The 14034-nt window shown below is 34.7% G+C and overlaps 1 protein-coding gene across 4 annotated transcripts in view; it reads right to left on the bottom strand.

The window, feature by feature from the left end:
* LOC123308260 (inaD-like protein) overlaps positions 1 to 14034 on the bottom strand; it is a 370976-nt gene that overhangs the window by 302957 nt on the left and 53985 nt on the right. For all 4 annotated transcript variants that reach the window (XM_044890846.1, XM_044890847.1, XM_044890848.1 and 1 more), the window contains exons 9-11: positions 12643 to 12840; positions 11591 to 11761; positions 7731 to 7883 (exon numbers count right to left, since the gene is read on the bottom strand). In XM_044890846.1, the coding sequence (XP_044746781.1) occupies positions 7731 to 7883; positions 11591 to 11761; positions 12643 to 12840 (522 nt within the window). The remainder of the gene's footprint in view (positions 1 to 7730; positions 7884 to 11590; positions 11762 to 12642; positions 12841 to 14034) is intronic.

Below are 14034 nucleotides of genomic sequence, written 5' to 3'. Positions count from 1 at the left end.
AGAAATTTCAAAAAAACACTGAAGAAACCTATATATAGGGTGCCTCAAAACTATCGAAACAAACGTCACACCACGATAGAGTAGATCAAATACTATCGAATGACACCAACATTAGTTGAGCGAAAATGTACGGTTTCTGAGGAAACCTAACCTAAAGTTGCCGATTTTCGAACTATTTTTTCAATTACAAGGCAAATTTGTGATAAAGGATAGCGTTTTTCTCCCATATTATCACCCCTGTTTAATCTGAGTATTAAAAATCATGTAGAAAAAACAATTGTTTCAATTAACATCAACTTAGGTCGAGACTTAGGTTATGGTTATCGATTAACTACTTAAAATAATTTCAATTAGGAGAGATAAAACAATAATCTTAGTTCAATATAATTTAAAATCGATATCCTTCTTCACAAACTGGCCCTGTTATTAAGAAAAATAGTTCGAAAATCGGAAACTTTAGGTATTTTAATAAAATTCTGATTATTTTGGAAACGGTACGTTTTCGTTGAACTAATGTTGGTGTCATTCGATAATATTTGGTTTACTCTATCGTGGTGTGACGTTTGATTCACTAGTTTTGGGACACCCTGTATATGGGGTGATTTTGAACTCAGCGCAATGCCCTCTATTCACGGTTTTCATTTGTCTGTTTACTCGTGAAACACCCTGTATACTCCTTGTACTCTGAAAATTTTGAAACAAATGCCCTCACCGTTATATGAAAATTCAAATTCTTCTTGTTGTGAGAAACGATCATCCAGAGACTCTGGTTCATCCCCCCGACCCTGGTTACATTGCCCGTTGAAAATGAAATCGGCATCTGTTTACTGCAAAACACGTGTTAATGCTGATACGAAGGGTTCAAACTTTTCTACCTGATTCGAGCTTTTCAGGAGAGAATTGCTCAAGATGAGTTCGAGTAACATTTCGTTTCGCGTGTTATATTGAATAAAATTGAATTTATGCCATGGATGATTCGAGAATTATTGATGTCCAGAATGCTCCAGAATGATGAAAATTTTCAGATTTCATTCAAACTCTTGCGAAAGCTGTCTCTTATATTGTCAAGTTTAGATTTTAATTCATTCAGAACTTTGAAGTTCGACAAATAATGATGTAAATAATTCAATATTATATTTGCCCCAAGACTCGAAACTTTTCGAGAAACGATTTATTTAATGATTTGATGACGAATAAATCAAAAAATTATGTGTGTTGTTATTATATTTTCATTCATTGAAGAATATTTAGAATAATGAAGTTCAACAAATGATACGAACAAGATACTTATTCAATTAACCTTATGATCCGAAACATTTCAGAATTTATTTCGTGTTTAGATAATCCGCTGCAGATCGTTTTTCACAATACGACTGTCAATTTAGGACCAATTATAGAACGATTTAATTAATAGATCAATAGCTTTCTAAAATGTTGGTCAGTCTCTGAACTGACAACTCATTTTGATAAATGACGGATTTCAGTATCCGACTGCTATATAGTATGATGAGAGTTCAAAAAAATTTGTATGGACTACAGAATTTAGATGGTTGATATTCCGCGTCGCTAACAGTCAATCACATTTTCTTCAGCGCAGTTGTTGTTTTGAAGAAAAAGTAGTAGATTCTCGCAAAATCCGAAACTCTACATGTATAGCAGTTGTGATGAGAGTTCAAAAAAATTTGTATGGACTACAGAATTTAGATGGTTGATATTCCGCGTCGCTAACAGTCAATCACATTTTCTTCAGCGCAGTTGTTGTTTTGAAGAAAAAGTAGTAGATTCTCGCAAAATCCGAAACTCTACATGTATAGCAGTTGTATAGTTCGGGATTAAAGTTTATCCTAGATTGATTTTGACATTTCAGTTCAGTTCTGTCAGATTATCTAGGATCATCTTAAATCTCTGCCTCATCCTGAACTGAACAACCGGGCCTTATAGTAATAGCAACGTAGCATTCATTAAGTCGGTATATTATTGGAATAATACTAATTTTTTATAGCGGAGAATAGTGGTTTTCAGCCTCGGTAGGTATTCACGAAATTCATTTTATTATGTTTTTTTAAGGTGAATCGGCCCGAAATCTTGGATCCCCCGATCTGCTAGTTTCGTATACTTCTATGACAATAGCATAATAACTCAAATTTCAACATTTTCACAGAAATTTTTGAATTTAAGGGAGAGACACATTGAAAAAATCGATAGCAATTTACCGCCTAAACTACGAGCTTGCCGAAGTTGAAACTGATAACAATCTCCTCAGTGCTTCATAATATGTATAGTTTTATGACTCAGTGTTTTTTAGAACCTGTAAAAAAAATTAAAAACTGTAAACTCGTCATCGCCTTCCAAAGGCTGTATCTTGGAAGGTCTGTCGATTTGGAAAATTTACAGGAAATACCCCCGCTTATTTTCATTAAGGAATCATCTCCCTTATTCCTTCGCATTTGTTTACAGATATCCTGTATATAGCTATATTTTATCTATGTACCTTAATCAATCATCTGTATCTCAATCATATGTATCCGAGTATGTATCTATATTATTACCTTCATTTTGAAGATTCATTATATCTTGACAAAAATATGGTTGCAATTTCAAAATATGTTGACTCGAGGCCTTCCAAAGACTCCAATATTGTTTATTTTTTCCCTTACACCCTGTATGATCTATCGAAAAATGCAAATCTGTTTTGGCGAATTCTTCATAAAATCTTACTTGTTTCGATATAATTGATAATTTTCTTTATGATACATCACTGAAATATTTAAACCAGAGAGATGCTACAAGCTCTTCAAATTTTTGGGAAAATCCAATATTTAAACATAATCGATAATAAAAGAGATGTTTCTGAGCAAAGGATTCCTCAAAATCTTTGAGAAATCTGATTCAAGAAAAATATAAGAGCGTTCCATTTGAAATAACACAATGTCAAACATTCGGTTTAGCCGACGTTGTTCATTTCTGTGATATTGTGAAATTTGTAGCATTTTTTTCTCCTGATTCTGAAATGAAAATTTTCGGATTGGCTCATTGTCCTTGAATATTCATCACCATTAACATCTGAATTTTCTTACCCAAAAAATGTTTTTCTCTGAACAGGTTATTTTATTATATGCAATGATACAATACTGATTATTCGTTATACTAATAGGTAGTATTATCTATATGGATCATTTCCATAGAGAGAAGAAATATCATTATGGACAAGACTCAAATTGATTCGTTTTCAGATAGGTAATGAAATAGTTCGCCAAATTCAGAATTATAGTGTAAGCTTGAGATGAAAGAAGTTCAACGGATGCAAAGATATACGCACGATGAAATATAAACAGTCATAATCCCATTCGAGAGAGCCAAGATTGGTTCTCTTTCACGTGATTCTTTCCCCTACAAAGGAATGCGATAAAAAATCGTTGAGATATGCCGCCTGGCTTGCAATAATGGAGGAGAAAACGCGCTGCGCCTCTCATTACTTAATTCCTCCGTATACTGATATTCCGCCTGTCTACATCTGCTTGCACAGTACAACGTTGCCATTTTCGGAGGTGCAAACGAGCAAAGAGTCTTTCAGAGTAATTCTCCGATATACAGCTCAGCACACTAGCGCCAGTGATATACACTCGAACTAAAAGATTGTTCAGTACATAAAGGGGGTGCGTTGTGACCTCAAAACGATTTTTTGATATGTTGGTCCCTGAAGCCTCCTGAATCTAACAAGCTAAAAAACAAGGCAAAACGTTGTCACCTCCGATTTCGGAGGTGACATCGATATATATGAGGTGAGAGCGTTAAACGAGTTACTATTTTGGAGGTGGTATTAACACTTTATAACTATATATATATATATATATATATATATATATATTCTTTTGAAAAAGAGTGTTACAAACTTTTGCAATCTGAAAATAACAATGAAGCGGGTGTAAAGAAATGGAACAAGAGACAGATCCTAAAAACCTGTTTCTCGTTCCAGATCTCAGTGTAAGCAGAGGAAAAATGTCAACGGGGTACCATACATATCTTCGTATGATACATGAAAAAAACAGAGATAAAAACCTCAGAAAAAACTCTCTGTTTGCCCGTATAAGTGTAATGATGATGTATTTGTGTAAGGAATAAGCTGAAATTAATTGAAATTGAAGGACATCTTCTTCATATGACAAAATCCAAAAACTTCTTCCCATTCTTTCTACTATGATGGTTGACGAAGAATAATCTGAAAACAAAAAAGAAAGAAAAAAAACGAGAGGGGTGTATTGAATTTTATATTACTCATTAAATAATTTTGAAATTAGTAACCCAACTCAAAAAAGAATCGGTAACCGAATGAATACCTTCGAAACCACCCTGAAAACGATATATTCGACAACTCTTTACCAAGTGGTCTATAGTTTCTTCTTCTGCACCACACTCACATCTTGGACTATCAACAGCATTCCACCTAAAGAGCATGCTATTACACCGACCATGGCCAGTCCTCAGTCGATTTAGTGTACACCAAATTTTTCTTGGAAGATCAAAACCAGAAACTTTTTTTGAAGGATCAGTAATCAAATCTTTATTAAAGAGATTACATGAATTCCATTCTGATTGCTAAAATTCTTTATGGTTATTAGTTGAATACAGAAAATCATTAGTCCATAAAGGCTTACGAGATTTTAATCTGGGACTTCTAGAATCTGGTAAATATGATAAAATTGGAAATGAATTTGGGTAGGAATGGAATTTATTCCAAGACTTCGAGACTGCCACCTGTCGGCGAATATGAGGTGGTACGATGTTTGACAGAACGGGTAACCAATGCAAAGGTGTAGATTTGATAGTCCCCGTAACGATCCTCATAGAATCATTGAGTATGGTGTCGATTTTATTGACGTGAGCACTGTTGAACCAAACAGAGCAACAGTACTCAGCAGCAGAAAAAACTAGGGCCAAAGCTGCCGTACGAAGTGTGATGGCATCAGCACCCCATGAAGAACCAGCTAATTTTTGAATTATATTGTTCCTCGATTTTAATTTCAAACGTAAACTCTCCAAATGAACCTTAAAATTCAATGAAGAATCTAATTTTATTCCGAGATATTTAGGATTGAAATTATGTTGTAAAACATCATCATTAAAAGTTACTTTTAATTTTCTATATTTTTGCTGATTATTTAAATGGAAACAGGAAACTTCTGTTTTATTTGGATTAGGACATAACCGCCATTCAAGGAAATAATTTTTCAGGATTTCTAAGTCTTGCGTTAAAGTATTTTCTATTACTTCGAAATCAGAATGGCGAAAAGCAAGAGCAATATCATCGGCGTAAATAAATTTTTCGGAAGACGTATCGGGGATATCACATAAATATAAATTGAAAAGAAGAGGAGATAATACCGATCCTTGTGGAAGTCCATTATTTAAAGTTTTGAAACTACTGCTTTTATCATTAACAAAAACACGAAGTCTTCGATCAGATAATATATTTTCTATCAAACGAACCATTTTACCACATTTTAAGTGACTGTGAAGTTTAAAAATTAAACCATCTTTCCACACCGTATCGTACGCCGATGATAGATCTACAAATGCTGTTCCTGTTTTCTTCTTATTATTGAAACCCGATTCAATAAAAGTAGTCAGGCTCAGTACCTGATCAGAACAATTTCTATTCTTTCTAAAACCTCCCTGGCAATTTTGTAAAACATCCTCAACATATGTTTCAATCCTAAATTGGATCAATCTCTCAAGAATTTTGAAAGGGACACTTAATAAACTTATAGGACGATAATTATTCGGATCCGAAGAATTTTTACCATGCTTCAAAATTGCAATAACTTTTGCTTTTCTAAATTCAGTTGGAAAATTACCAGAATTCAAAATATCATTATAAAACGATAATAGCCAAGATAAAGCTTTTACTCCCAAGTGTTTTATGAATTCTGGGTAAATGCCATCAAACCCAGCAGCTTTTCGAGATTTCGTGCATAATATAATAAACAGGATAAGGCGAAAAATATAATGATCGGAATCAACTCAGATAGTGTGACGTGGCAGATTTTTGCTCCGCCACAAAAGGAAACTTCTCCACCGATACTTGCATAATAAGAACTGATGACCGAAATATTTTGGAAGAAAACCGTTATATTATCATAGGGGGGCTTTACCGATTGATATTATGTCATTGTTTTCCACCGACCAGGCCCATATTTGTGGAGGAAACCGTATATATCTTTTGTTTTCAGAATTCATATATTTTATTATAATTCTTTCCGTTCAAACGTACTTTTTCTGACTCGAAAAGGGTCTTTCAACTTGTTCCGTTTTTCCTTCTTTTCGATTGTTTCTGTCTCTTTCCGAGCCAGTTGATTAACCGAACAAATTGAGTGTATCTAATGGAGAGATGAGTTACCCATGTTTTCCGCGGAGAGGGGTACTTCTTCGAGGCCCGCCGCGGAAAGTCAAGAGCGAAATAAGTTGAGACCTGGGTGACAAGGAAAGTGTGTAAGGTGTTTTACCGTGCAGTACAGTTAGAATTACCACAAATTTGAAAGTTTAAAGCAAGCATTCTTATTCCTCCCGTAGTGCATACTTGGGGTGATATCTTTACTATTTTCCACTTTTTTTAGTCCGTTTAACTAACTGAAATACCGACCTGCCGTTGAAACTTGATCTAGTCATTTAACGCTGTGTAGATTGCCAATTTCCGTGACCGTTCGACCGCCGTTGGGTCTCAAGAGGACTTGGGGCTCCTACCGTATTTTGTTAATATTTTGCCGATTTCCGACCGATCAAGTTACAGGTTGACAGCTTCTTCCGGACTGCTGTCTGACAGGCAGCCATTTTAAGTGTCACCGAGAGAGAGAGAGAGAGAGAGAGAGAGAGAAGGATGTACTGTTATTGGACAGGTACCAGCCACCGTACCGATTTCCACCGACAGAGGGAGTGACTCGCCAGGCTTTCAAAATGTAGTCGTATTTACCGTCTATTTCATACGTATTTTTCTGGAGTAGCCGTATTTAATTGACCGTATTTCATCAACCACCCCATACCGACCAGTCCGCCAGTTGACATCCACATTTGTTATTACTTGTACATTTCTGTATATAATTCAATTCAGTAGGAATAAAAAACTAAACGTTTATTTTGTTGCCAGTGATTTTTTTTTCCAGTCAGACACTGTTCCCTTAATCAGTTACAGCTAGATTTTTGTTAGAAGAGGTAGGTACTCTTTTTGAACGACGTCAGAAGCCAGAGACCAAGAAGGCGCTACCACCGCTAGTTTTCACTGCTACCCTTCTCCACTGATCATTTAGGTCTACCTGGGCCCTCCAAATACTTGTAGATTCTGTGAAAGAAGTGGGGTTTCCCTGATTACCCCACTGGCGCCCTAGCAAAGATAAGGAGCGGCCACGATGAGAAAAAAGTCTATCACAATAGGTAAAACCAATTAATATAAAAATCAACAAATGGTGTGATTCACATCGAACTAGCCAATTATTAGCACAGGGAGTATCAATGGAAAGATCACTCCATCTGGGTGCATGGTTTCGATGTTATTTGATCCCATCAGAGCCACACAACTCCCCCCTCTATGGGAAAGAATAGAATTGATGTTCCTTTTATTGGATATCAGTAGATTTAAATATGGATGAGTGTTTTTAACATGAACCAGAACGTGTCTCTCGCTATATTTTATCAGTACCTAAATATAATTTAAATTTGAATTGTTTATTCTAACTCACTCTTGCTTGGAATGCTTCTCTATGTTGAGCAGTGTCTATGATTCTTGTGGGGGTTGAGTGTCGGGCACATATCATTTTCACTTCATGCGATAATTTTTTCAATATCTTGACCACTTCCAAATGATTCAATCCTAATAAATGAATGCCATTCACCTGAAAATAAATAAATAAATAAGCTTCTTTATTCCTAAGAGTAACATTCTCGAGGAGCATGAAAACTGCATGAAATTGTGTCAAAAAAAAAACTTCAATTCAATTTGAATCCAGAAATTCTTGCAATGTATATGTTACGGCTAAAGATAGGTGTGAACATAAACTTAAGATTAGCCGGCTAAACTTAGGTTTAGCTTCGGGTATTTGCTAATGTTAGTTTCTTCTATCTTTAACCGGCTAAACTTAAGTGTAACCACATCCCATCGGCTAAAAATGTAGAAGGCTTGAGGGGCGTAAATTTTCGGCAATTAAAAGAATGTAAAGAAATAGTAATACGAGTATAATCAAACTATTAATGCAATGCATTTTTTGTATGAATTTCACATATTTTAATAGCAGAAAAGCATTCTGTTAAGCAGTTGAGAAATTGGAGAATGAACATATATACTTGTTTCAACTGTGTCTCAATGAATTCTCATTGACGAATCTAAAAATCTAAACGCTTGATGACAAAATTCGAGACATGCTATTTGGAGTGTGAGGGAAAACTGTAGTGTTAATTATTATTTTTCATCTTGTTATTATTCATAATTTGAGGGGAATTGAATGAGCAGAAGGAGATAATGAAGACAAGAATGATGCCGCGAACTTCTTTATCAAAATACCAAAGATTTTCTAGAAAAATATAAGTAGAAGTACCTAATCTTGTTTGTAATCAACCGGACTATTTGGTTCAAAGATTATAGAGTTAACTGTATAATCTTTGATTTGGCTGATAAGCTTTACGATTAATGCACTTGTATCCCCCGGGATGATTCATCAAGGGTGGCGACAGGCCATATTTTGGAACCCGTATATTCAATGACTCGGGAAGAAATTCTTAACAAAATCAGCTAGAGAAAGTGTTCTCAACTATGTTCATGTTCATAGTTTTTTTTTTGTTTTTTTTTTGCGAAAGAATTGGTTGGAAAGAAATTGCAACGTTAGAAACTATAGTTCCTATTTCGTAATTTTTCCATAAACCCAATTATTGAATGGTAGGGAAAATATACTTTTGTTTACGGAAAAAATTTTCTATGTCCAATATCTCATTTTCTTGAGGGTTCATATTATGGTTTTTCACAAATTAGGCTCGGTTTGAAGAGCATTAATCTCCTAAACAGATAAAAATAACTCGTTAAATGTTGAATTGAAAACCCATGGGCGTTATGTAATACAACCCCAATCACTGAACTATACTGAGTATAGTTCAGTGACCCCAATACATTCGATGCTCTTTTACATATTTCAATTCTAAAAATTTAAACAAAAAAGTGGCCGTGTGCGTTCATCCTCTCCCATCCGACCATTCTTGAGACATCAACTCTCCGCATGCCCATCGAATACATTTTTAGCCGTTCCGTTTTGGGTAATGTGCACATTAGCCGGCTAAAGATGAAATTCCCTGACGCAGATGAATATTTTATCGAACTTTAGCCGATCCTCGAATATAAACCTAAGTTTAGCCGGCTAATCTTAAGTTTATGCTCACACCTATCTTTAGCCGTAACATATACATACATATGTACAGGGTTCTAAATCAGTAAGGTACTTTCGTAGCTCTCGCTTGAAGGTTTTATGTGATGTTATTTTTTATAGCCTGTTTGGTAGGTTATTGAAAAAGTTGATACATCTGTAGTGTGTTCCTTTTTCTGTGAGTGTAAGTCTATGAATTGGGTACATGATGACGTTGGTTCTCGTTGGATAACTATGGCTTTTTTCAATTTGGAATTCGCTGGTATTTTGTGAGACAAATATCAAGCACTCATAGATGTATAAAGCGTATATTGTAAGGATTTTGTGTTAGAAGTATGCACGTTGGTAATTGATGTGGCCGATACTTTATGAATATCCATAATTGAACTAAAAACCGTGATATGATTTTCACTAACATGAGTTAACCACAACATGTTTCACTATCATAATAAAATCTTTAGGTGGTTGAAGTTGAACAAACAAAACAGTTTGGCCTCCCCCTTTCGGCATAAAATTGTTATTAGTTCTTTATAAACGTATGATAGGCCATCGAGGTGAATACCCTTGTATAAAATAGAGACCGCGTGAAAATTAAAGTGATGGTGTAAATTGAATGAAGTGCGACAAGAAAATCGCATCACTAAATAACCGTAGATCTTTCTACTTGAATGTAAGAGAAATGAGGGAACCATTTTTCGAGGATTGTCTTGGAAGACGTGCCTTGCTTATTTTGATTATGCATTCCTTTTGGCTGGACATTCGATGACTACCTGAAGAATTTGAGAAATATTCTTGAGAGGTTGCGCACTGCAAATCTAAAGCTCAGTCCACATGTTCAGGAAAGGAGTGAAATACTTGGGACATGGAGACAAGGTCAACTTTTCATTCATTCAATTAATTCACTCAATAAATGAAGTATATATATATATATATTCTTTTGAATGTCAGCAATACATTTTTAGTTATCAAACAATATAGCATATGTATGAGTTTTAGCAAAGGTTAGTGTAACGGGGTACCATACAATTCAGAGTATGATACAAGAGCTTAGGGAAAAACCTCAGTAAAAAAACCCTGTCTCCCCGTGAGAAGTGTAGTGATGACAAATTTGTTTACAGAATAAGCTTTAAATACTGAAGGGCTTCCTTTCCATTGACATAAAAATTTCTTTATCCTCTTTCCATTTCGAAATAATATCTGAAACAAAGAAACAGAGCAGAAAACGAGAAAAAAGGCGAATAATAAAGCCTTCATCCAAACTTATTTCAAGACTTGATGATGACTGAAGAAAAAAAATAAATAATCATAGGTACATAACTTGTTTTTCAATTGCATTGGAATATCATCTCTGCGTCAAAAATATTCTGCTGATCTTGGTGGAGGATCACTCTCGTCGTTAGAGATGCCTTCAGTACTCAAATTAATAATAGCCAAATCTTGCCTTGTCTCAACAACAATCAAACTACACATTATATGACAGTTATTATATTTATGCCAAAAATTACAAATGGTGCTTATAGGTCGAGCGCGTCTATTCTTTGGCGTAATTAAACATGGTTTTTATATTTCGACTATCGCATTCCTTTTTTTGAGATTTGAAATAATCAAGATTTCATAGGAAAAAGGACTATGTTTACAAAAAAATATTTCATAATTGTGCCCGAATATGTTTTAGAATTGAAACAAAAATAATTGGTGTCAAATTTCTCCTGAATCCTTTGAACCGATTAATCTCTGGAGCTTATTTCTAGAAGCTACCGTCAGCCCTCAAAACATATTCAAAATATGGAATCAGTTCATGTGTAAGTTTGTTTCCCCAGTTTATTTTAAAAGCCATAAACTAATTAATTGAACATCCGCACTTCAAGAGATAGAATTAAAAATGCAGTGAAGAAATCGTAAATTTTCAACGAATCTGGTTGAAAAAAACAGTTCAACTTGAATTTCGATTATTAGGTATCTAGTAATCACAGAAGTTTGAAATAGAAGCTTATGAAAAATCAACGGCATCCTGCCAAATTGTTCTGGATCGCAATTCTGGATTCCGATCTTCGACCACATGACAAAGTTGAGCCGAAAGTGAGATCAAAATCTTGTGATATACAGAACCATACATGTGTTTTACACTATTAACTATTTCTTCGGGTAAATACGCAATATTGTGACCATTAGGAGATGAATATGTTACTAACCTCCAATAGCTCATCGCCAGATTGTAGTATACGATTTATTCCCACTGGACCATCTGGTAGAATATTCCTTATGTAGTGATGGGGTCTCACTTCCTTTCCGTCCTCCACGTCCACAGTCCCTTCTAGGCTGATGCCCAAACCACTGGAAGGCTCCTTTCTCATCTCTGCAACCTATTCAAATTTTCAGTAATAATAATCAATTTTTTTGTTATTGCAACATTACGTTGATTCACAATGGGTTTATACCTATGGTAAATGATATCAGATTTATACACCAATTTTAATAAAGAGAGAAAAAAATATCGCGATGATTTATAACGTTAGTTAAAACAAGATGTCTTTTATGGTTGAGGTTTGTCCTTTATATTGATGGAACTAACCTCCATCATAACATTCAAAATTGAGAGTTTTGAATTTTAATGGGGAATTAAAACTTAATGGACGTTCCTGCAACTGGGCCTATGTCTGAGTCATCTTGAATACCTCCAACTTCATACGCTGTTATTATATAGTTTTTCCATCCAACTATAAAGGACTCTTGTGCATATTTTTATTATCATGGCTGGCCTCAGTGAGGTGAGAAAAAAATATTAATGCTTTTAGCTAGCTGTCAGTGAGCAGAAGTAAACTTTAAAAAACATGTGGGTTGGATTATATCAATTACCAAGGCGCAGTTTTTCAGTCCAGAATTAAGCGTTAATCCTAGTTTAACCTGACAGAATTTAACGGTGTCGAAATCAATCTAGGATCAACTTAAATCTCGGCTTAATCCTGAAGTGAGCAACCGTGCCTAATAATAAGGAAAAGAGCACGACAGCAGGTTCATCTCAAAATATCTATAAATAATCTTTTGAATTATGTGACCACGACTGACCAGATTCAAAAAACAGCCTGTAGCACTATGAAGGCTAGAAAGAATCTTCAATCTTTGGTTAATTTATGTAGTTTCAAATATGTCATCTCCAAAAATTTCATCTGTATTTATTGAAATACTTTACTTGTGCAAGTAAGACATCCTCTTCTTACTTTTAGGTGACACCAAATTTACTTACCACAATCTCAGCATCGTAGCCCAATATCTCTCGCCACTTATCTCGTATAAACTCAAAATTTTGTGCAGGTTTCGACTCATAAAAAATAATTTCTTTATCTTCCTCATTCGTTGGGGTTGTGCTTTCAAAAATAATCGTCGAATCGAAGTCGAAGCTAGTTCTCGAATCCGGATCCAACTCTATAAAATAGTTGGGTTGCTGCAAAAGAAAGTTTTCATTAAAATTTATCTCACACGTGATGTGTGAGTGAAGAGTAAAATAGCATTGACGTTTTGAAACGTTTTACTTTTCTCAAGAAGATGGGACTTGAGGCAGAAGTCTAGCCTTTTCAGCTTGTTTGTGTGTCACAATAAACAGCTGTGGTCTGTGGTAGGTCTGGTCAGGGCCGCCGCCAGATATTTTGCCGCCCCGGCAGAATAAAATTCCGCCGCCCCGCACAATGATATTTTTGCCACCTTGCTTTATGGATTTACGTACAACATGTTCAAAATGTGGATATTCAAAGAAAAGTCGTTTTTATAAATTGATATGCCTTAGTAAATGTTGAATCTAAAAAAAGATAAGAAAAGAATAAAGAGATATTTGAAAATCTACAAAAGTCTCAATTATGTATAAACACGATATACCTACACTTCATTCAATTTTATTTTAGCAGTCGGTTGGCCATGGAAATTTGACACATTTCACTCTGTATAGTACGAAAATGTGGGGTTATGAAGCTTGTCAAAATATTTTTGGTTTTTAAATCAACGCTATGTTGCCCGTTCTACATAAAAGTTTCTGTTATTACGTATTTTATCACAATGTCGAATCTCTTCGGAAAATATGTGACGAACATAATTGAAGTTTATACAAACTGATTGAAGGCATACCAAATCCAGTTATTTGCATGGAAAATACAAGAGATCAGTATAATATCATAATATGCACTATCTTGAGGAGAGTTAATGTTCGTTATCTTCTTTGGCTTACATCATTTGTAGATTTCAAAAATATTAACCCGAAGATGAAATGCATATGATGCAGTGGTTGGGAATGGGTATCTCCCGAAGGAATGAACAGATAATTACAAGAATGTTAAATTCTTCAACAAAAATCATCTTGCATCAATATGAGTAAAAGGAATTGAAGGAAGTTTCAAGTCAAGATGAACTTCACGTTTGAACAAAATTTTCACATGAATAAACAAGTAACAGGGCAACTTGCGCGTATTTGTGGCTATTCATCTTAATAGATTGATGTAATAATAATAATTAGGTATTTATTAGTACCTTAAGACATTTACATTGTATAGGACATATCAAATGAAAAAAAGAAAAATCCATTTTAGGAACTTATTCTCCCATGACATTCATCAAAAATCCTGTAGTAAACTTTTTGCATTAATTCACT

The sequence above is a fragment of the Coccinella septempunctata genome, chromosome 2 (assembly GCF_907165205.1).
Source record: "Coccinella septempunctata chromosome 2, icCocSept1.1, whole genome shotgun sequence".
NCBI lineage: Eukaryota > Metazoa > Arthropoda > Insecta > Coleoptera > Coccinellidae > Coccinella > Coccinella septempunctata.
The sequence above is the reverse complement of the archived record's forward strand: the minus strand, read 5'-3'. Positions and strand labels throughout refer to the sequence as shown.